This window comes from Amblyomma mixtum, chromosome 3 (assembly GCF_055824585.1).
Source record: "Amblyomma mixtum isolate Tamu chromosome 3, ASM5582458v1, whole genome shotgun sequence".
Taxonomy (NCBI): Eukaryota; Metazoa; Arthropoda; class Arachnida; order Ixodida; family Ixodidae; genus Amblyomma; species Amblyomma mixtum.
In genome coordinates this window covers 342,618,637-342,640,830 of record NC_143014.1, presented here as the reverse complement: position 1 = coordinate 342,640,830, position 22,194 = coordinate 342,618,637, and the positions used below count along the sequence as shown (strand labels likewise).

The 22,194-nt window shown below is 45.5% G+C and overlaps 1 protein-coding gene across 1 annotated transcript in view; it reads left to right on the top strand.

Annotated features, from left to right (window-relative positions):
* The first annotated feature begins 216 nt into the window (after positions 1-216).
* The window catches only part of LOC149356166 (uncharacterized), a 48,051-nt gene continuing 26,073 nt past the window's right edge, over positions 217-22,194 (top strand). The window contains exons 1-7 of the mRNA XM_089576267.1: positions 217-464; positions 2,078-2,333; positions 4,378-4,734; positions 9,838-10,197; positions 15,424-15,768; positions 17,179-17,405; positions 21,074-21,151. Of these exons, the coding sequence (XP_089432393.1) occupies positions 2,079-2,333; positions 4,378-4,734; positions 9,838-10,197; positions 15,424-15,768; positions 17,179-17,405; positions 21,074-21,151 (1,622 nt within the window). The 5' untranslated portion in view covers positions 217-464; position 2,078. The remainder of the gene's footprint in view (positions 465-2,077; positions 2,334-4,377; positions 4,735-9,837; positions 10,198-15,423; positions 15,769-17,178; positions 17,406-21,073; positions 21,152-22,194) is intronic.

Below are 22,194 nucleotides of genomic sequence, written 5' to 3'. Positions count from 1 at the left end.
AGTGTTTACGGATGGCAGCGCTATCTAGAAGTGAAAAATAAAAGCTGTTACTTGATAACGTTATTATGTTTTGAAAGCAGTTTTTTTCTTCTCCTAACTTACCTTTTGAGGATCTGTTTCATTAATTTTTTTTTGCCAGAAGGTTGTTTGTTTACTAATAATTTATAACTTTGAAACAGAAACACAGTTTGCGCCATTGGTAGTGTCGCTGCAATCCGTAAACCTAAATTTTGGCCAACTTGAACCACCGTTTTTTTATGCATGAACCCTATGGGTATCTTAACTGTAATATTCTTGGTGGCTCTGCGTAGAGCAGCAAACGGTTGCATCAATCAGTCGCCGCCGGCGCGTGCACCGCGGTAGTCGTGGCAGTGGAACGCGCTATCGTGGCTGCGCGTGCTCGCGTTCGATCTGCCACAAAGACGGCGACAGCAGTGGGTGCCATGCCGTGGTGAACTCTAAAGGTAAGGCACGGCGGGTTTATTTCTCGCATAATAAGCAGACTGTAATGAATTGTTAACTTGTTAATCGTCTCGTTGCGCGCGGTCTTGCAATGCTTTCCTTGATGACGGTTACAGGGTGACACATATTCGCACACACCGTCGCGTTCGTTCTGCTGCCGCCTAGCTGCCGAACGTTTCGGGCCTCCCGATTTTTATGCTTACCCGATGCAGTCGACACAGCATGCTTTGTCATGCCGCACCGGTCGCGCTACTGATATGGCAGCTGTGTTCATTCATTTGATACAGCTTTCAAGCGTTCACATGTAACTGACGTGGCTCAGTTCTGGCTACTCGAGGATGTTCTTAACTGTTGCTGCTGTTGTAGTGAGGACCCGTGCAGCCCGATCGCATGCATTTTCAGAGCTGTTCGTCGTCTGCTCTTCTGTCAAACTGCGTCTTTGCGTGAGCGCTGGTTAGGTTAGCGACATCGATATTTTTAGTTCGATTGTACGAACTAGCGGACGTTCGATCTAGTTTAGAGGCATGGCAAATCTGGGGCTGATTTGCAGTTTTTAGGGTGTATTCCGTTATAAGTTACGGCCTTTTATTGTGGCTCACCCGAGTGTTTCAGATGAGTCTCACGGCCCATATCGCCCATATGATTACAGGCGGGGAATGCAGTTGCGGAAAAGCAGTACAGACCAGCCGGTGTCGCTGCGCATTTTTGCCTTTTTCATAAAAGCGAATAATTTTTTTTTCGCATATTCGAAGTTGCTATGTGTCACTTCTCGCATGAAACGTTTACGAGTACTTGGCTTTGGGAAAGAAATCCGCCGTTTTTGAAAGATGTAGCGCCCTCTGGGGAGAGGCGAAAATCCGTGTGCAGTGTGTGAAATCGAACGCTCGTGGGAGAGGCAGGCGCGATCTGGTTCGACAAGGAACCACCTGTGCAAGCGTAAGTGGCAAGTGTGCAAGCACTTGCTTACACGTGTTTTAAAATAAGTGTTTTTCATATCTACATAATATATATACAAAATATCTCTTTCAAAATATGTCTGGATGTGAGTCCTCCTGTTTAGAAACAGCCAGCACACTTACTTATTCTAGTATTACATCCTCAAAGGCCCAATTAAAGGGGTATTACATGAGACGAGTTCTGGGCACATGGTTGATTCGATGGATGATCTGAGTGATGATAAGTCTCGAATGAAGTACGACGGCATTGGGCAAGTCAGTCTAGTCCTTTGCAGTGCAGACAGAAAATGATGATAGATGAGCCCTTGTAAAGGCAAATACATTGGGCATGTTTATAATGCACCCTAACGATCGTGCACACAATGCGACAATAAATTTTCACAATGCCAGAATCTCGCCACCCCCCTATCTCGTATATACAGGGTCAATCACACTTAGAGGCAACACGGCTCCACGTGGCTGCGCACACGAGGAGCCGTGCTCCCTCTAAGTGTGATTGACGCTGTACATAGACAGGTAAACGTTTTATAGTGTGATAATCTGTCGATACAGGCAAACTTCAATCTTGCTGCAACGGCCCTTCAGGCGTTTTAATAACAAGTTTGATGTTGCTGCTTACACTGAGGTCTGCCCCATGTGATTTGTTGTTGCGTGTGCAGAATGCGTTCCCAGCTGAAGTTTCAGCTGTCGTGGCTGATCGCGGAGAATGAGCACAGTCATGACTGGCGGCTCGCTGCCTACCGAGCCTTCTTTGCAAAGCAGGCGCCTCTCCTGGACTCCGATGCGTCGTTTGTGCTCAGCGAAGTGTACAGGAAACCCGTCAAGAACCTCTATGAAGAGGCCATATACCAGGTGGACTGCACGATTGAGTGGTCAGCCACTCTGTGGTTCAACCTGTCTTACAAGTACCAGCAGGTAGGGGCATGGTTCCGAGTTGGCCTGCACATATGGCTTATTTTATTTTCATTCATTTATTACTTGCTACTGGTGTTGTACAAGGTCTTGGACAGGAGGGGCAGAAAAATTAGTAGAAGGGGAGTAATTACTCATTGGCATCCACACAAGCCCAGCCATACAGGTAGAGGTCAGTAAAGCTTTGTAGGGCGCTAGCTGGTCGTGCATACTGAGACTGGGGAGCGCTAGGTTCTATACAAGGGAACAACACACACAAAGGAACAACACGAGACACGAGCGCAATTTTTTTTACTTACAACTGAGTTTATTTTCGACATGGCATAAATTTATACATATCTTGTCATGGGACACACAAACATAAAAGCGTTAAAACCAGCCAAGATAGCCGAGCAATCGAAAACCATGCAAGATACAAGCTATCCTCGCAAGTCATGAATTTTAGATCTGACCAGCTAAAAACAATCGCTCGTGTCTTGTGTTGTTGCCTTGTCTTGAACCTAGTGCTCCCCAGTCTCAGTAGGTACAGAGGAAAGCTGTAAAGCTTCCGAAGAAACTGCTTAGTTAAAGAAAAGTTCATCCTGGACCTACGAAGTCTCTGTGGAAGTTGTATACATTTCCTTTGTAGCAGTACGGCTGCGCTTGGGCGGGTGCCAGTGATAATAGACACTTTGAGTTGGGCGTATGCAGTGAGCTAGCATATGCAGCGACTCTGCGGGCAACGAATGTGCATGCACAGAACACTGCATATCTCGCAGTGGAGCTCTAAGCCCCTTTCAATATGTAGGCCAGTTTCTTGCCATCCCTCATGACTGTCATTGCATCAGGGTTACTTCCATTACAACATGCCATGAAATGCTACCGTTGAACAGCTTTCTTGCACAAAAAGATAGCATGCTTGGGAGTGTATATTCCCACCCCCCCAAAAAAAAATATATAATGGGTTGTTTGTGTGGGAGGAGTGTGCTCTTGTAAATCTCATTGTCAAGAAAAAAAAATGGAACTGCATTAAGAGACTCTGTGCATGATTGCTTGCAGTTGGCCAAGCATAATGAATGTTGTACATGCTGTGCTTTGGCTGCCACCCTAGGTTCTAGCGTGTGTATGATTAGTGTGGTTAGTCTGTGGCAGTATGATTAGTAAAAAAATAAAGTGGTTGAAGGAACTGTGGGAGAGGATTAAGGCATGCTTACGTGCTTGGAGAAACTAAAAACTAAAAAAGCACTCAGAGTAAACCAGGGTTTCTTAGGAACCCAGTTTGAATACCCAGGTATACTGAACATGCCTATATGTGCTCATGTTCCTGGCACGATCACGTGGTTCTTTGGAGTAAACAACCTCACGTGGTGATGACGGGAAGGATGGTTTATTGGTTTATTGGGGCTTAACGCCCCAGAGCGACTCAGGCTATGAGGGACAGCGTAGTGAAGGGCTCCGGAAATTTCGACCACCTGGGGTTCTTTAACGTGCACTGACATCGCCCAGTAGACGGGCCTCTAGAATTTCGCCTCCATCGAAATTCAGCCGCCGCGACCGGGATCGAACCCGCGTCTTTCGGGTCAGCAGCCGAGCGCCGTAACCACTGAGCCACCGCGGTGGGGTAAAATGGGAAGGATGGCAGATGGTCCATGGGCTTGCAGCGATGATTACGCGCTTAGTTTTGGCAAGTTTCACAAGCTTGGAGGTGTGACGTTGCACAATATCTGTCGTGTGATGTCCCTAAGAAACCCTGGGTTACTTGGAGTGCTTTTTGGTTTCCCCAGGCACATAAGCATGCCTTAATCCTCTCCCACCGTTCCTTCAACCACTATTTTTTTACTAATCGTACTGTCACAGATTAACCACACTAATCATACACACACGCTAGAACCTAGGGTGGCAGCCAAAGCACGGCATGCGCAACATTCATTATGCTTGGCCAACTGCAAGCAACCTAGGAGGTGTGATGTTGCGCAATATCTGTCGTGTGATTTTGCACAATCCCTGTCGTGTGATGTTACATAATCTGGCATGTGATGGTCATGGTTGTTTCCACATTGCCACACAGGTGGGCCAGGCATGGTGTAAAGCAGGCAGGGAAAACATGGAGCAGGACGGTGGGGGGCTTTTCCAGTGGTTGATGCCCAGCCCCGTTGACGCTTTTCCACTGGCCACCCACCCGGTCGACCGAGATGTCGCCTTGTTCTCCGTCTCGTTCGGCACGCTGGTGGGACTGGAGACATTTGTCGAGCACCAGCTCTTTTCAAGGCGGAAGGTGAAAGACCACCGCAACTACCACATAGGTGCAACCTTCCAACACGACCAGCGGTCCCTACATGTTGACCTCCACCTCAACCACCACAGTGCCTGTCCACAGCGAGTTGCGGAGTACCGATTTGTGGTGCCATACGCCAACATCCTCAAGGTGCGTGGATTCTCCAGGGCATGTGCGGTCTTTTCTTTTATTATTTTTGGACAGGAGAAAACATGCATGAGCACTGGTCGTGTGGTTAGCTAGCAGGCTAGTAACAGATTCAACTCAATGCAGTACGTTATTGCAGATGACAGAATGCATGCAATGTACAAAATATCCAAGGAACAAGTAACTCCAAGTCTACATATATTAGAATACTATACTTATCTTCTATGCCTGCTCTCATTAGATATAGCTGTTACATAACTGTAAACAAGGGCAACGGGTACAGTAGAAATTACCTACCACTTATGCACAGTTAGGTAGTCTTCCGCAGACATGTTTGCAGAATTGCCTTTGTTTATTAGTAACAATTAACAGAAAACCATCCGATGACAGGATTTCAGCTTGCAGCGTTGTGTGCACACCATGTTGCAGCATGCCCGCTGTGTCCTTGACAGGATGAGTTTTTCGTGTCCTATCCACAGTCTCTCTGGTCTGCCGATGTTGCATTATGTCTGCGGCATTTTAAAGAACCAAGGTAGGACTTCGCAAATATGCAAAATGTAGAAGCTGCTTTTATTGCAAATTGGACATCTTTTAATTAACAAGCGATCATCGTTAATAAATATATTGGTGATAGAGCCTAGTGCTACAAAGTAGCTTTTCGTTTCTCATTCTTTATGCAGGGAAGTTCTACATGATGTAAGCTAGAGTGTACACTAAACCTTTTAGTGCAATAGTACTATTGACTTCGGTGAAGGTCTTCAAGGTAAATGCTTTCAGGGTAAATACCTTTGTGGTATAGGTCTCTTCATCAAAGGCCATTCTTGCTAAAGGCCTTTGTCCAGCTTTAGGCCAAAGGCCTTTTGGCAGTTTTTTAGGCCAAGTGCCTTTAGCACGTTAGGACCTTAAGTGCCCACTATAAAGAGTGTTACTGCACATTATTCCGCTCTTAGCCATGCTAAGCTGTCTACTGCTTTTTGTTAACTCAAAGCCCCAAGAACAGAGAAAAATTTATAGTTAAAACCTTGTGGAAATAAGTAAGCAAAGTACAGAAATTTTCATTGTTCTGGTCATACATTTTAAAAATAAGTCTTATCTTTACTTTGCAGTGCAAATTTTACCATGCTGACTGAGCTCTTAACTTGTAATAAAAGCAGCACCCCTTTTCCCGCAGTTAGGTTGGTCGGTTGGTTTATGGGGTTTAACGTCCCAAAGCGACTCAGGCTATGAGAGACGCCGTAGTGAAGGGCTCCGGAAATTTCGACCACCCGGGGTTCTTTAACGTGCACTGACATCGCACAGTACACAGGCCTCTAGAATTTCTCCTCCAAAGAAATTCGACCGCCGCGGCCGGGATCGAACCCACCTCTTTCGGGTCAGTAGCCGAGCACCATAACCAGAAATAGAGCTTCATTGCTCTTCTGGCTCAATAATGGCTCTCTTTCAACGAAACACTTAAACGGCCTGCTTTTTTGACTCTAAGTGTGTGCTTCGATTAGACGCTTCATCGCTGAAGTGGGTGCATCTAGCTGATGAAATTGGGGACAGCACGCAAACAGGAAAAAGCACAAGAACGCACCCAGACAAACATTCTGCATGTAGTTGGTGGATATGGAAGAGCAAGAAACAACATTCTGTAATTAGATTGTGTGGTCACAACTGCCTTCTAAGTGATAGCTCAAACAATGCTTGCTGCTAACCTAGGGGGGGGGGGGGAGAGGCCAGAGGCTCTTGCTTTTTTTCCACACATCCCCCTCTTTGGACCTGCCCAGTTGCCTGGGTAATGGACTCTATTGTCAGGTTATGCAAAGCTGGTACAGGAATTGCTCGATGCACAGAGCAGCAGAGAGAGGATGCTTGGAGTGCACATCGAGGCCGACTATCACAGACTTGCTTGTTGTTCCATGGTATGGTTTGCTGCCTTATCTTACCGGTTTCTTGCTGGTATCTTACCGGTACTCACCTATGGGGCAGAACCGTGGAGGCTAACGAGAAGGGTTCAGCTCAAGCTAAGGACAACGCAGCGAGCTACGGAAAGATAAATGATAGTAGGTGTAACGTTAAGAGATCGGAAGTGGGCGGAGTGGGTGAGAGAACAAACGCGGGTTAATGACATCCAAGTTGAAATCAAGAGGAAGAAATGGGCTTGGGCAGGGCATGTAATGCGAAGGCAAGATGACTGGTGGTCCTTAAGGGTGACGGAGTGGATTCCAAGGGAAGGCAAGCGTAGCAGGGGGCAGCAGAAAGTAAGGTGGGCAGGTGAGATTAAGAAGTTTGCAGGGATATGGTTGCCGCTACTAGAAAAGGACAGGGTTAATTGGAGAGACATGGGAGAGGCCTTTGCCCTGCAGTGGGCGTAGTCAGGCTGATGATGATGATGAAGGTGGTGGTTTGCTGCGTGACCTGCAGGCATTTTGTTTTTTGAGTTTTGACGTGCCATGTCTGGAGATATTCACAAAAACCTTTTGAGGTACAACTGGTGACATACACATTGTAGCTATTGGTGTTTATAGTCCAACGTGAAAAACCTTAGGCCTAATCAACATTTCTAGGTACTATGTGGACTTGAGTGAATGAAGGGGCTTGCTGCAGCATAGATCTTAAGGCTTCTAACGCTGTTTTGGCTTTCCTTCGTTATTTGTGGCCCCCCTATTTTCTATTTGTCATTTCCTGTATTCTTCATTGCAGGTACCATTGTGTTGAGCCTTTTGCTGTTCGTGGGCAACTGATAATAATGAGTAATGATAAAATTATTTAGTGTGTTCAACAGAAAACACATTCACTGTACATTGCACTGGAGGATAAAGTTATGGTGGAAAGGGTGCATACAGAAGCAGCAGCATGGTCAGTGAACAATATTAGAACCTCTTACAGGGGGGCTAGGTGTTTTTAGGCCTGTAGATGTTAAGAATTTTATACTCTTCGGTGATGGAGTTCAATTTAAGACCAAAAACTTCGGAAGGGAGCAAGACAACTGCTAAGCTGCCATTCATGGAAGGAGAACACCCAGGAGTGCGAACTCCATCGGGGCCGTCCTGAGCAAACAGTCTGATCACGTCATGCGAAAAGGAAACACCAGTAGAACCGTGCACATTAACAGTGACTAGCCACACAAAATACAAGGTAACCAATCTGCATTATTCACAGTGAAAATGCTCGCTGAATAAGTTTCAAAGTTTGTTTCCCATCTAACAATACAGATGGAGTAATCATAGAAATTGCTGCCCTTAAGCAGTTTGACGAGTCCGCGATCCTAATGATTGGCAGGGAGGCAGCATGAGAGTTTATACAATTTTAAAAACAAGCACATCAAGGAAACACCAAAGAATGCTCAAAACAGCAATATGTATACATAAGGAAACTTAAACCACGTTATTAAAAAACAAATTATGAAGTTCTCGGTGTGAACAGGAAAACAAATCGAAATTAATGTGGATATACCTATTTAGAAGAGATGGAAGAGTGCATTAGAGCATTCTTTAACAAGATTTAGTCGGGGTGTCGGTACTGTCCATTCTTCGCCATGTTTGTTGGATACACCGATTCTTTTTTCTTTAGTTCTGCTAAATTGTTAAGATTTGTTATATTATTCTTGATTTCTGTTTTGAAAGTGACACTAAGGCGATACAATGATTATGTGCTTTAATGACTCTGGAACGACGAAAGAAAGTTGCACCTGGATGTCGGGACGGTGAATTAAATATATGTATTTCGGAGATATTTTTGCATTAAGGGGGGAAGAGGGTCTTTGAAATAAATTTTTATTAAGGAAGTCACAACTATAAAATCTTAAGGGAACATGCATTTTTGCATGCTGATTACAAATATGTAATTTAATTTTATCTACAACAAGTCCTTGTGCACTTATGCAATATGTTAGGTATCTTTTGGTGATAGTTTCAAAGAAATTCTGCTGCAGGGAACTTGTTAGATTGCATGCCATTGGTTTCTCTTAACGTCAAACTGTGCAATAAGGGTAAAATTATCATCCTGACTGTTATAGAAAGTGAGTTATAGGATTTTGAAATCATCAGTTTCTTCCCGTTTGTGAAGTGGCAAATTCAAAACCCTGCAACTTGACTTCTACGATAGGCAGGATAATAATTTTGCCCTTATTGTATAGTCTGATGTCAAGACAAGCCAATGGCATGCGTCCTAGCAAGTTTCCTGCAGCAAATTTTATTGAAAGCTCTTGGCAAAAAGTTAAATAACATATTATATAAGTGCGCAAGGACTTGTTTTACATAAAATTAAATTACATATTTGGAATCAGCATGCAAAAGTACATGATTCTTCAAGATGCCATTATTGTGGCTTCATTAACAAAAATGATTTTTTTCTAAGACCAGCTTCCCCCTTTAAATGAATGTGTTCAAGGTTAGTGAATGTTGTAGTACCCCCCACTAACTGGCAGTAGCTTTAATGCGAGTTGAATACTGAATACTGGTCAAATGTTTAGGGGTATCCCCCAAGGCAGAGTAGATTCGTGATAAGGGAGTAATTACTGATTGACATCCACCCGAGCGCAGCCATACGGCTGCAAAGGAAAGCTTTGCAGCTTTCTCAGAAACTCCGCAATTAAAGAAAAATTCGTCCTGGTCCGGGGTTCGAACCCGGGACCACCGTTTCACCGGAGCAGTCGCTGTACCAATTGAGCTAACCGGGACGGCAAGCTTATGGTAGGGCAAGAGCGAATTGATCAATAACTTGAAGTGGGAACTGTGTTGGCCAAAATTTTTGACCAACACAGTTCCCATTTCAAGTTATTCATCAATTCGCTCTCGCCCTACCGTAAGCTTGCCGTCCCGGTTAGCTCAATTGGTAGAGCGAGTGCTCCGGTGAAGCGGAGGTCCCGGGTTCGAACCCCGGACCAGGACAAATTTTTCCTTTAACTACGAAGTTTCTGAGCAAGCTGCATAGGTTTCCTTTGTAGCCGTATGGCTGCGCTCGGGTGGATGTCAATGAGTAATTACTCCCTTATTACAATATTGAATACTGAATATTGAAGCAACAGGAAATGCTTTAGTAGTGTCCGTGTTCTTGGAAATTTTATCTCGATGCCTGTTGGTAAATGCAGTGTAATCTCTTTAATTTGAACCGACCCGCCAGGTGCTGATCAACGTCAAGAAGCGCTTGGTGGAGTTGTTCCTCCACCTAAAGATACCAGCCATGTTGATGGGGGAGGTAGTGAACGAATACCATGCGAAGCCCGGCACAGCAGCGGCAGCGGCTCCGCTTCGGTGGGAACGCTACCTCAGCCTAGGCTGCAAGTGTCTCGGTGGCTGTGTGGAGGGTACCTCGCTGTGCGGAGGCCTCATCCTCAGGCTGGTCATCCGGGACCACTCCCTGGCATGGCGGGTGGTTGGGCGGCTCTCCCAGTGCTGCACCCACGGCACCCTCTTTTGCTACGCTGCGGTCCATACCCACTGCCCCAATGTGACTGCCAGGTGCAGGACCGTCGAGATCCAGGTATGGTCAGCGCGAATGGAAAGGACTTGCAGGCACCATGTTTTTTGGTGCCATGGTTTTTCTTTTGATTGTAAAAAAAATGGCTGTGGCTTAGCTTGGTTAAGCCTGGTAATTGCGAAAGCAATATCCGTAGCTACGCCATGGTTCAGCTGGTAGTGTAGCTGGTGGTGGTGCTTGTGGTTAGACTTGTGGTGATGCATCGGTTATACAATCCAATCCAGTCCATTGAAATCCAATTCAATCCAATCCAATGCAATCAAATCCAATGTAATCCAATCCAATCTAATGCAACGCTGAAGTGGTCGTGTGTAGATTACCGTTATCCCGGTGTGTGATGAAGAGCGCTGAAAGGCGCGCCGTGCGCGGCGGGCGCAGGAGTTAGGCAGCAGCCACCACGCGCGGCCTCGCCTCGCGACGGCACAAGTTGGAGCCCTGCTCTTGCAGCTGTGACGTCACACCGCTAGCCGCGCCGCTCAAGGTCAATGGTAGCTACCGCGGCCTCACCACGCGCGGAGCTGAAAGTGAAAGTAGTATTGCTTTTGCAATAAAATTTCAGTATACATGGATCACCACGTACCATATTTAGTCGCATAATTTGCGTGTTTTTTCTTTATATTAAGAGGGGAGACTGGTCTTGAAAAAAAAACATTAATGAAGTCACAGTTAAGAAATCTTTAGGGATTATGTATTTTTGTGTGCCGATTCTAAATATGTCATTTAATTTTATGTAAAACAATTCCTCGAGCACTTATGTAATTTTTATGCATGTATTTTTGAAAAGCTTCGAAAAAAATTTCTTGCGGGGAACTTTCTGAAATGTATGCCATTGGGTTCTCTTGACTCCAAGAAATGCAGTAAGGGTAAAATTGACTGAGGGTTAATTGACTTCCTGGCTATCATAGAACTTGAGTTGTAGGGTACTGAAGCTGCCACTTCAGAAACAGGAATACACACTTTTCTTTTCATTTCTGAAGCGACAACTTCAATACCCTATAACTTAGGTTCTATGATAGGCAGGAAGACAATTTTACCCTTATTCCATCCCTTGGTATCAAGAGAACCCAATGGCATACATTTCAGCAAGTTTCCGACAGCAAATTTTCTTCAAAACTGTTCGCAAAATACTTGCATAAAAGGTGCAGAAGTGCTCAAGGAATTGTTCTACATGAAACTAAAAGACATATCTAGAATGAGCTCACAAAAATACATGTGCCCTGAAAATTTCATAACTATGGCTAGATTAGTAAAATTTTCTTTTCAAGACCAGGCTCCCCCCTTAAGGTTTCAAAAAAGGGGGTGTGCAAATTACGCTCAAATTTTTGTGACACTCAAAAAAAACTGCAAAGGTCATAACGTACTGTATATACTAAAAACTAAACATGTTGACAGATTTGCGTGTCTGGTTGGGTTTGATGGCTTCATTATAAGTAAACTCTGATACATCTCCAACCAAAAACTTTAATTTGAAACCCAATGTTTGGAGCCTTCTCGGCTCTTTCTTCAGGGGTGACTGGAGGCAGTAGCTAGCGTCTTTAAGTATGCATGGCGGAGAGCCGGAGGTAAAAAAAAATGGTCATGCGAAAGGCGCAGGGGAGGGGTGGTGGAGTTAAGGCTGTCAGTCACGTTGTCAGAATGTGCGGAGGCAGTCAATGGTGACTTGGCTTCTCTGAGCTACAGAGCGGAGTTCCTGTCTATATACTACGGGCAGGCTTCCTTTTGTGTGGTCAATGCTGTTCGGGGTAGTTGGAATGTGCCAGGAGTCAAGTAAGAGCCTTTCTTGGTAATTTGTTTCGGTTCCGAGGATTTCAAACTAAGGTTCTCGATTGGGGATGTGTCAGAGTTTATTGTAAGCAATAATATATGCTGTACATTGCCACCTATTCTTAGACCCCCTCCCCATCTCGCGCCCATCATTGGCCAAAAAAAAAGAAAAAAAAATTACTCGAAATGTAAGGCGCATACTGCCTCCTGCCCCGCCCGGTGTTTCATAGTCCCCCCGCAGGATGGCATGGTGGCGGTGCACAGCTCAAAGCAATGAACGTATTATGATATAGTCGCGAAACGAGCAGTGGGAGGCGAAGGAGAGAACTGGCAATAAAACGGTGCCCTCACGTGCGGGGCCCGGCTGACTAACCGCAAACTGAGCAGCAAACAGTTCGGTAGTTTTGGATTTGAGCGTGCGCACAAAAAGACGAAGGTTGTAGCTTTTATTGTCAGAGAGTGTCTGCACCAAACACATGGTGGCACACACGCTTTTTTCGCTGCCGTGCAAGCGTTGTAAAGAAACAAAGAGGTATAGAGAAGTTGTGCACCCGCACAACGGCTAGGCTTTTAAGAGAAAGGAAGAATACGAGAAACGGCAGACAGACATAAACCAAAGCCACAAAGCGGTCCAGGCACTTCTGGTGAAGACTTAATGCCGACAAAAGCCACAACCCTCTTAATTACCAGCGGCTCAGCAAGGAGTCGGCGGGTTTGACAGTAAGTCTGCTGCTCTTCAAAGCAATCGCCACTTTATAACTGCTTGTGGAACCTTTTAGAGGGAAAAGCTCTACTACTCCCATGCTGAGCCTGAAGGTCATCTGGCTCTGAGATTTGACCTCTGATGGGAGGTGCATGCATGTGACTATGATGTCATGCCATGTGACTCGCCTATGCCGCAGCTGCGCTCTTGGCAGTCACGTCCACCGCTGCGCCGGCTGCTTTTCAGCCGTTCCTCCTCGCCACTTGTGGGATGTGATGTGTCACGTGATTCGCTCTTGCACTTGGCAGTCACCTCCGCCGCTCTGGACGCTCGCTCTTGCACTCGTGGCAGGTGGTGCATCACGTGGCAGGCGATGCATCACGTGCCACGAGTACGAGGTTCCTGGCTTTGCACAGAAAGAATGTAGTCAGAGTTTTGACAGTGCACATTTATTCAACATATTGCCCCCTGAGTCTGATATGCGCTTGTTGCATCGTTCTTTCAGCTTTTCTAGTCTATTTAAAAAAAAAATTATGTGATAAGTCGTCAAACCAGCTTTCAGCAGCAAGTTTGACGTCAGCAGTGTCGTCCAAATGACGACCCTTCAGATGTTTCTTCAAGTTGGGGAACAGATGGTAGTCAGAAGGAGCCAGGTCAGGTGAATAGGGGGTATGGTGGACCAATTGGAAACTGAGGGCTTTCAGTTTGACAGCCACAAATTTGGACGTGTGCGGAGGTGCATTGTCCTGCAACAAAAGGATTCCTTTGTTCAGCTTTCCCCGGCGTTTCGTCTAATTTCCTCTATCAGCTTGTCAAGGAGGCCAGCGTAATATAACCCACTTATACTACAGCCCTGAGATAGGTAGTCCACCGACAGCACACCATCTTTATCCCAGAAAATTGACGCCATGACTTTTTTGGCAGATTTCTGTGCGCGGAATTTCTTCGGCCGCGGGGACCCACTGAGGTGCCATTCCTTTGACTGTTCCTTGGTTTTGGGATAATAAATGTCGGGCCATGCTTCATCCTCAGTCACTAATCTATCCAAAAAGTGTTTTGTAGAATCAAAATTGGTCAAAACAGCCTGAATGCCTCAACTCGAGCCTCCTTCTGTTCACTGTTCAAGCATTTCGGCACCAACTTCGCTGATAGCTTGCGCATGTCTAGGATATTGGTAATAATAAAACCAACGCGTTCCTGGGAGATGTCCAGTATCTGGGCTATCTTTTTGGCGGATATTCGCCGATCCTCAATAATCAGCTTATGGACAGAACCGCTTGTTGTCGGGTCTGTTGAGGTTGTGGGGCGCCCACTACGAGACTCATCTTCAACAGTGAAATGACCAACCTTGAAACGAGGAACCCAAGATTTGACAGTGCTGTAGGAAGGACGCTTCTGCCGTAGTGTTTGTGACATCTCACTGTGAATGTCTTTTGCAGACTTTCCCTGCAGAAACAAAAAGTTCATCACGACCCGTAACGCCACAGGTGTGAAACTTGCTTGTGCCTCTGCCATCTCACGTTCTACCTGAAATTCAAGATAGTTATAAAAATCAGAAACATCTGATTCTTACAGAGTTACATAAACAGACATCATGCATTTTTGTGGTACCAAACTAATTTTTCAATTTGACGTCAAAGGGGGCAAAGCCAGGAACTTCTCAGCATCCCCTCGTACAAGAGTGAGCGTCCAGAGCAGCGTTCAACGCAGTGGCAGACGTGACTGCCAAGCGCAAGAGTGAATTTGCCCCCTCTTATATAATTGCAGTGCTTGCCGACAGAGCTTTCACTCTGTATATCCTGGCTGAGTTGAGTTGATAAAAGCACGCTTTCTGAGGCAAGTAGAGTAAATGCCACTCATTCCCTGGTTGGTGTGTTGTTTTTACTTAAAAATGCATATATATATATATTTCGCGCATTGCGTACATGGGCTGCATCCCGAAAACTGGTCCTCTGATCTGGAAAGAAAGCGGGGTCCTTGCATGCGTTTATCCAGTAAACTAGGCGCAGTCTACGGGCGACCACTTTTCTGTCAAAAATGAGTTGGGCAGACGGGGCTGTGCCTGAATAAAAATTTCGTGAACACTGACGTGCATGCCAGCGAATGAGAAAACCTGGAGACTTGGCAACGTATTGTGTGTGAGATATTGGTGTATGTTGGGTTTAGAAAAGAGTGATGGTACAAAAAGCAAATGAAAGAGAGAAAAATGTCAAGTATGTCAAGGTGGGGTTGGTCATTGGCAAGTGAGAAGAACCGCTCTAGAAATCTGTTGAAAAATGGAGCATAGATCTTGGAAGGAGTCATGTTGGACCAATCTCTCCTTACATTTCGCACTTAACACATTTCTGTTTATTTGTTACTCAGTTCTGTTTGCTCTCCCCCCCCCCAACTTGACAGACAGCATGTATAAGAGACCTAAATGGTGTCTGATAACACCGGTTACAGCATAGATCAGTTTGCATAGATCCTTTAGCTGCAATATCGCTTTGTAGACAGCAGTTTATGCTTAACTGTCCAGTAGTGGACAACACGAACTGTACAGGGGAGGGGGAGCATCAGGGTGCTTAGCCAACGTTTCGGCATGAGGACTTGTCGTTGTCCCCCCTCCCCTCCCTTTTTCACTTCTTCGTATTTTCAGAAAACCCATCTTCCTGCCTTCTCCCTACCGAATCTAGTGATAGGTCCTTCTTTGCACTGTGTGGCCCACAAGTCAAGGGTGGTGGGGATCGCAGCACAACTCTCGGCTACACTTGGCTGTGCAGAAGCGGTGCGAATCCATCCAGAAGATCCTGCCGTTCTCCTGCGCCTATGCCTTCAAGGCCACCCTGCACATCACCTTCGACCAGATGGTGCTCATGTCCGAGATGGCGTTCGGCACGCTCATGCGGGAGCTCGAACAGCAGTCGAGGAAGGAGCAGTCCATGGTGGAGCGGGCACTCAGCCACATCGTGTCCAGCATCGACGCGGGAAATGTGCTGTTCAAGCAGGCGCTCGAGGCTTGCTGCGCCCTCTTTCGGGACGAGAAGCCCCCACAGCTTGCTCGCGGCACCTGTCTTGTTCGGAGCGTGTTCATCACGCCAGGGCGAATCATTCTGCGTCCTTCACAGGTGTGGCGCTTGACTGTGTCATTTTTTTTAATGCTAGTTCTTACAGTTCCTGTCGAGGAATTACAGGGATTAGTTGGCAGGCTCTGTATCAATGCATATGTTAGTCTGCAGAAAGACAAGGTCTGAAAAATGTCTTTTCCCTAAAACTGAATCGTAGCAGCCTGCTATAGTAAACTCGGTTATAGTAAAACCTCGGATATATACTAAAGTGAAGCTGTGGTCCCATTTCGCCTTCCATAGATGGCTGTGCATTTTTTTTTGCTTATAGTAATTTTTTCGAAGAAATGGCTTTAGTAAAGAGCGTCTGGCTGAATTGTAGCACCCTCCTATAGTGAACTCGGTTACAGTGAAAACTCGGATACAGTTAAGTGAAGCTGCGGTCCCATTTTGCCTTCCATAGCTATACGGCTGTACATTTTTTTTGTTATAGTGACTTTTTCGAAGAAACGGCCATAGTAAAGATCGTCTGGTCGTGGCGATGTACTCCCCGTGCAATGATGACATTACGGCATGCGCGAAGTGTAGGATCGCGAGGCAAATAAATACCGAAGGCGCTCTTTGAGGTGGCTTCACCATCAAGCTTAAGTGTTGCGAGAAGAAGCCAACTTTTTGAAGACCTTCAGGCCGTGAGGCAAAGCGTGCAGCGCGCGCAGGAAAAGTAAAGCTGGGTATGAACGTAGAAAGAAGGCGGCGCGGGCATGCAACAAAGAAGAAAATGATGCATTGAAAACAATACTCGTTCACTTGAACATGCAGGTAATGATCGAGAAAAATCTTAACTCTCGGAGATGGAGCAACTTTAGATGGCATTCCAGTTTTACGGTTTGGGGAGAAAACTAATTACCGAAGCTATTAGTTTTATGTGAATATTTAAATACTTCTGAAAGATTGTTCTCTTGTTCTTTATTTGTGCTAAAGCCAGCACTTGGCTTAATTTCTGCCAAGTTTCAAGCTGTGCAGCATTTTTTTACTTCTACTTTCTTTTCTTCTACTATTGTTTAATTTTCAATGTTTGCTGTTTAAAGTACGTCTTTTGCTTATGCAAGTGGTGGTTTTATTGTGTACTGCGTACATAGCTTACCGTCTCCTTAAAGGTGTTACCTTTTTGTTTTGTGTTCCATAGAGATGGTATCTCTTACAACATCAAAACCAATGCTGAAAACTGGGTGCCTGGGCCTATGCAAGCTGTTTTTATGCAGCCTTTTGCCCAGATAGCCTTTCGAGGATTGTGCATGCTTCTAGAAGAAAGAATTGAATCGAATTCTCTTGCACGGCTTTGGGCACACCCTGATCCGGTGTTTTTCGGTGTGCAGCCCTTTCATTTTGCGGTCCTGTTATTCTCCGCAGGCTCATCGGTAGCCTAGAGTAGCTTCAAGACTGCAGCACTGTTTTATTGCGCGTCCGCCGCAGGTCCACTTTGAGAACAGAGTGCTGCGGCACTTCAACGCCGAGTTCGCCACCCGCGTGTCATTCAGAGACGACAACCTGGACAAGCTGTCGTTCACGCTCAACTTGCACTCGTCGCGGGACGACATCCTGGAGGCAGTTGTTGCCCGCTTCATGCGCGAGGGAATGCGTGTTGGCCTGCGGGAGTTCAAGTTCCTGGCGCCCTCTACCAGCCAGCTTCGGGACCACGGGTATGCTACTTCCCATGGTCCTTCTTCCTAAGTGGCGTATATGCTCGTGCACAGTTACTGCTCCATTTCCTTTTCTCAAAAACCAAACCAAACAGTAACAAGGTAACCATGCAAAGTACGAGACACCAGGAGAAGAACACAGGACAACGCTGGACTAACAATTGAAGTTCAATCGAGAAACGGCCAACCTAGGTCACCAAAAGACGCATGCATATCAGACACACTTAAAAACAAACAAATACATATGTGGTGAATCACCAAGGAGTGGATACACGCTCCATAACTGGCAAACAACAAAAGACAGATATTTTGCCTATCAAAATTGCACGCGCACACTTCTACTTAGGAAATTAACTTCCTAGTGAGATGCAAAGACGGTGCACTGACGCATGTGTCACTACTGCGTTGCAACTTAATATGGTAGGCCTCAAGGATTTCACTCTCCTCCCTGTTTTTTTCTTTTTCTGATTACTGAAATGTTGTTAAAAGCCGGAACACAGTTTTTACAACTCCTGCAATGACGTGGAAGATTATTTTGATAGAAAAATTTTCCAGGAAATTGTTATGTTCATGTGCCTGGTCATTAACACATCTGCCAGTTTGGCCCGTGTACACCCTACCACATGACAGGGGTAACTTGTAAACGACACGAGTCGAACAAGCAACAAACTTGTTGGCATGCTTCACAGTGCAGCTGTTGGACTTCCTCCCCTCATTGGCCTGCGCGATCTGTGAACATAAACTAGACATCTTACAAGGCGCAGAGAAGACTACCGTCTGCCATGCCGTTGGGCCACTTTTTTCAGGCTATGCGAGACACCGTGAAGATAGGGCACCGCCTCAACTTTCTTCCCCTCCACTCTAGCATTTCCGGATTCGTGTGGGTTATGGTTCTTAATTATCTGCAGCATTGACTCACCAACTGCAGTCAGCACGTCAGCCGAATAACCCGCGTCACTAAGGCGGCGGACTTGCTGGTGAAAGCTGTCATTCACTGCATGTGGGCAGCTCTTCTGCAAGGCATTCCCTAGGCAAAGGCTAGCCATGGCTCTTTTAATCAGTCTGGAGTGCAATAAAACATAACGCAATAGCACTTTCTCAGTTCAGGGTGAGTAGCTCCAACAAATGTGGCTTAAGTCCAAACAAAACCGCATTAAGCATTAAAGGGGCTGCGAAACACTGCTCAGGGGGATACCGGCTATACTTCAGGTGGATTCTTGATGTCACACAGATGCCGACTTAAAAAGAATTACAGGAATCGATGCACAGGAACAGGAGTTATTCAATGAAGAAATTTCAAAATACAAGCAAACAAAACGCTGCCTTCAACTCGATTTTGGCGGGGCTTCCCACTCCTGTTTCGCTCTCCCAATGACGGCACCTGGCGCAACCAATGAAAACAGCCTGCCAGAGCACGTCGCGGAAGTTTGCACTCCACGGTTTCCTGCTCTCTGTAACTCGTTCTTGCTGAGGCTGGCAGCGTCGTTTCCACGCCAGAGCCCCTGGTGGTGTATTTTTATTTTACTTGCTTTGCAGAGCTTTTATCTAAGACTTTTATCCAAGACGAACAAGTTGTTTTTGTTGATCTAATTTAAAACGCAGACAGGTGACAAAATGTTTCTCTATTTATTCACACAATTTGCAGTATATTCACTGTTTGTCCCATCATCAAGCTCGCGCCAGGTGATGTCATATCCGCTGCTAAAACCCGCCACTGTGTGGGGACACCATTGGAGCCATGAATGTGTTTTTTGGAGGACATTAAAATATTATAAAATGGAATATATGTGGTACACCGACGCTAATAGCACCATTGTAACTTACTGTATGCGATCAACAGGCAAAACAGTCAACTAAGATAGTGTTTCTGGGCCCCTTTAAGTCCAAACAAAACAAGTTGGGGCACTGGTGTTAACAATGTTGTAGAGCTTGGTTGATTTTGACGAAAGGAAAGGCACAGAACTGGTTCCCTGGGTCAGTGGACACGTCAGTCTTGCTTTCATGTACATGGTGTTGGTGTCGACCTGCAAAAACCTGCTTTCGCTCAATATTCCCTGCTTAGCAATGCTAAACTGCCAGCAACTTTTGTATTGTTGTGGTTAAGTCACTGGGTCAGGCCATTGGGTCTTGTGGTTTTGGCTGCTTGAAGAGAGTGACGTGGTTAAGTCTGGGTCGGGTCACTTTGGGGCTGAACCATGCAAAGTGTACAAGAAAAGCTAAGCTGATGACCGTGGCAGATCAACTGCTCCAAAGCTTTCTAGGCAGGATGAGGGTAGACACCGACACCTCAAATCTAAATTTCATGCTGGCAAGCTGAAGGACAAAATAAACAGTGGAAAGGGTGGTTTAATTGCCAATAAGCCTGTCACAAGTGCTACCGTATTTGCTTGATTCTAATGCGCACCTTTTTTCGGAAAAGAGATCATCTAAAAATGACATGAATGTTAGAATCAAGTACAAAAATGAAACTACACCAGCAGCACCCTATTGTCATCAGCATCACAAAATGGCAACTTGGTATCTCTCTTTTGTTGATATCGACATATCACCTATCGCATTCGTGGATGCTGATAGGCCTCGTGAGTATCTGAAGTGTCCCATCAGCTCCGACCTGGACTTGAGCTGACATGGAAGCATCAGTTGCAAGGAGACTCCTTGTTGACACCAACGCAGGATTAAAAAAAAGGTGATCTGGTGTGAAGAAGCAAGTGGCAGTCGGGTCACCTTATTGTGTGCTCAGTTTTAATGAATTATGTGTGCGTGATTGGTGGCAGCATAAAGACTGGATTTTCGCCAGCAAGTCTACTTGAGAGGCCTTCGATGGGCCTTAGACATGGGACACTGATTGATTGTACAGTTTAGGATTGTGTAGAGTGCACTGTAACATGTAACCTTGTTACGCTTCGAATGCAACAATGCAAGATACTGCCAACTCCAAAAAAAGCAAAATGCTGTGGCATCGTCTTGTAACAACCCCAAGCACTTCAACGACATTGTTAAAGGGGTGCCAGGTTTTCAGCGTAGGAGGACACATTGAAAGAGCCTAAACCATATCAAAGCATAACGAGCTTATTTCAGTAAACAAAAAAAACAACACTGCACATATACTGAGAACGTAAAGACCATATTTCACTGAGATACAGCCACATGGTGGCATACAGCAATAGTAAGCATTGCTTCATTGCAGAGTGTTGCTTCAGCCTCTTTATGCGACTTTCAATGCCAAATTAAAATTATAAATCCTCATTTCATTGGTATTGATATTCCTTATTCTGTTAAATGTGGTAACACTTTTCCATTCCACCTGAATCTAAACAGGTTTTGATCAGTGTTTGGTAAAATTCACTTGCAAGCCATCTAGCTTTCTAATGATTTCTGGTGCGGATGAAAAATGCGACCTGCCAGCAGCAATGATCAGGAGCAAGCCTTAACGCCTACGGCGGTTGTTCCAAGGGGCGCAGGCTGTTATTTCTGCAGGGGATTTCAGAATGTTCTTTGAGTAACCACAGTGGCATTGACAGTACCTGTAACTATGCAGGCGCCATTCTTGATGGTTTTCCGGGAGCCTTTGTAACCTAAGCGGCCTCTGTCCGACTGTTGCGACCTGTGTAGGGCGAGTAGTTAATACAGAAAGAAGCACTCTTCTTTCTTTTGTGTGTACTGCGCAGGAGTTGGATGGGCTGGCCGTTCTCAGCGTTCCCGACGGGCCCTGGACTGGCGTCTTGGGTGAAGGCGGTACTCTGGGGGTCTTCGTTGATTAATTTTGCTTATTTGTTAAAAACTATGAGTTTACAATGGTAACCTAAGCGAATAAAATGCATTTGGTATGGCAATGACAGCATTTGTACTTTTATTCAAGGATATAAGGGATTATTGGGGAGATATAGTAACGGCGTTTTATTACAACAGCGTCAATATATTTTAACCCCATTTTTTTTCAGACCATCCGGGTTACGATAACACATCAAAGTGCTTTTGGGAGCTTCAATCCGAACCTGTCGATAAAAAAGTTCTCAAGAAAGTGTTTTACTGGAAAAGAAAACTACACCTACCACAATTTCTTCACAGAAATTCGCCACTGGGTTTAAGGTTACTGAGCCCAAATACTGTATGAGTAGACTATGAAATTCCCCGCATTAGAATATTGTTGCCATTTGCCGAGAGCCTTGAGCACTGCTATACAGACTACCACAATCATTCGTAGAATCCAATTTCTACAGAAGAGGGAAAAACGACAAAGTAAAGAAAATGCTTACATTTCACAAGCTGGTCTCATTGAGACACTTCGCTCCCGAGCACGATGGCGCCGCCACATTCATGGCTTCAGTATTTCTCTTTTGAGCTTGCGTTTCCAGTGTAAAAGAAAGAGCTGCTGGCCATTGCCCAATGTGAGCCAGTTCATAAACACCAAAGTTCGCATCACCGCTTGGCCTATGCAGCTGGTCGTCAGCGTTTAGCAAGTGATCTTGAACACTGGCTTGAAACTACTCGTCAGCTGTTTTATTACTCAGTTCTTGACTGCGCCTTCAATAATAATAATTATAAGGGGCTGCCGCGGTGGCTGAGTGGTTATCGTGCTTGGCTGCTGACCCGAAAGACTCGGGATGGGTAACGGGCGCGGCGGCTGCATTTCGGTGGAAACAATGAGGCTCGTGTACTGTGCGATGTCAGTGCACCTCAGTCAGCCCCAGGTGGTCGAAATTTTGAGGCCTTTACTACGGCGTTCCTCATAGCCTGATTCGCATTGGAACGTTAAGCCCCCATAAACAATAAATTATAAATAATAAAA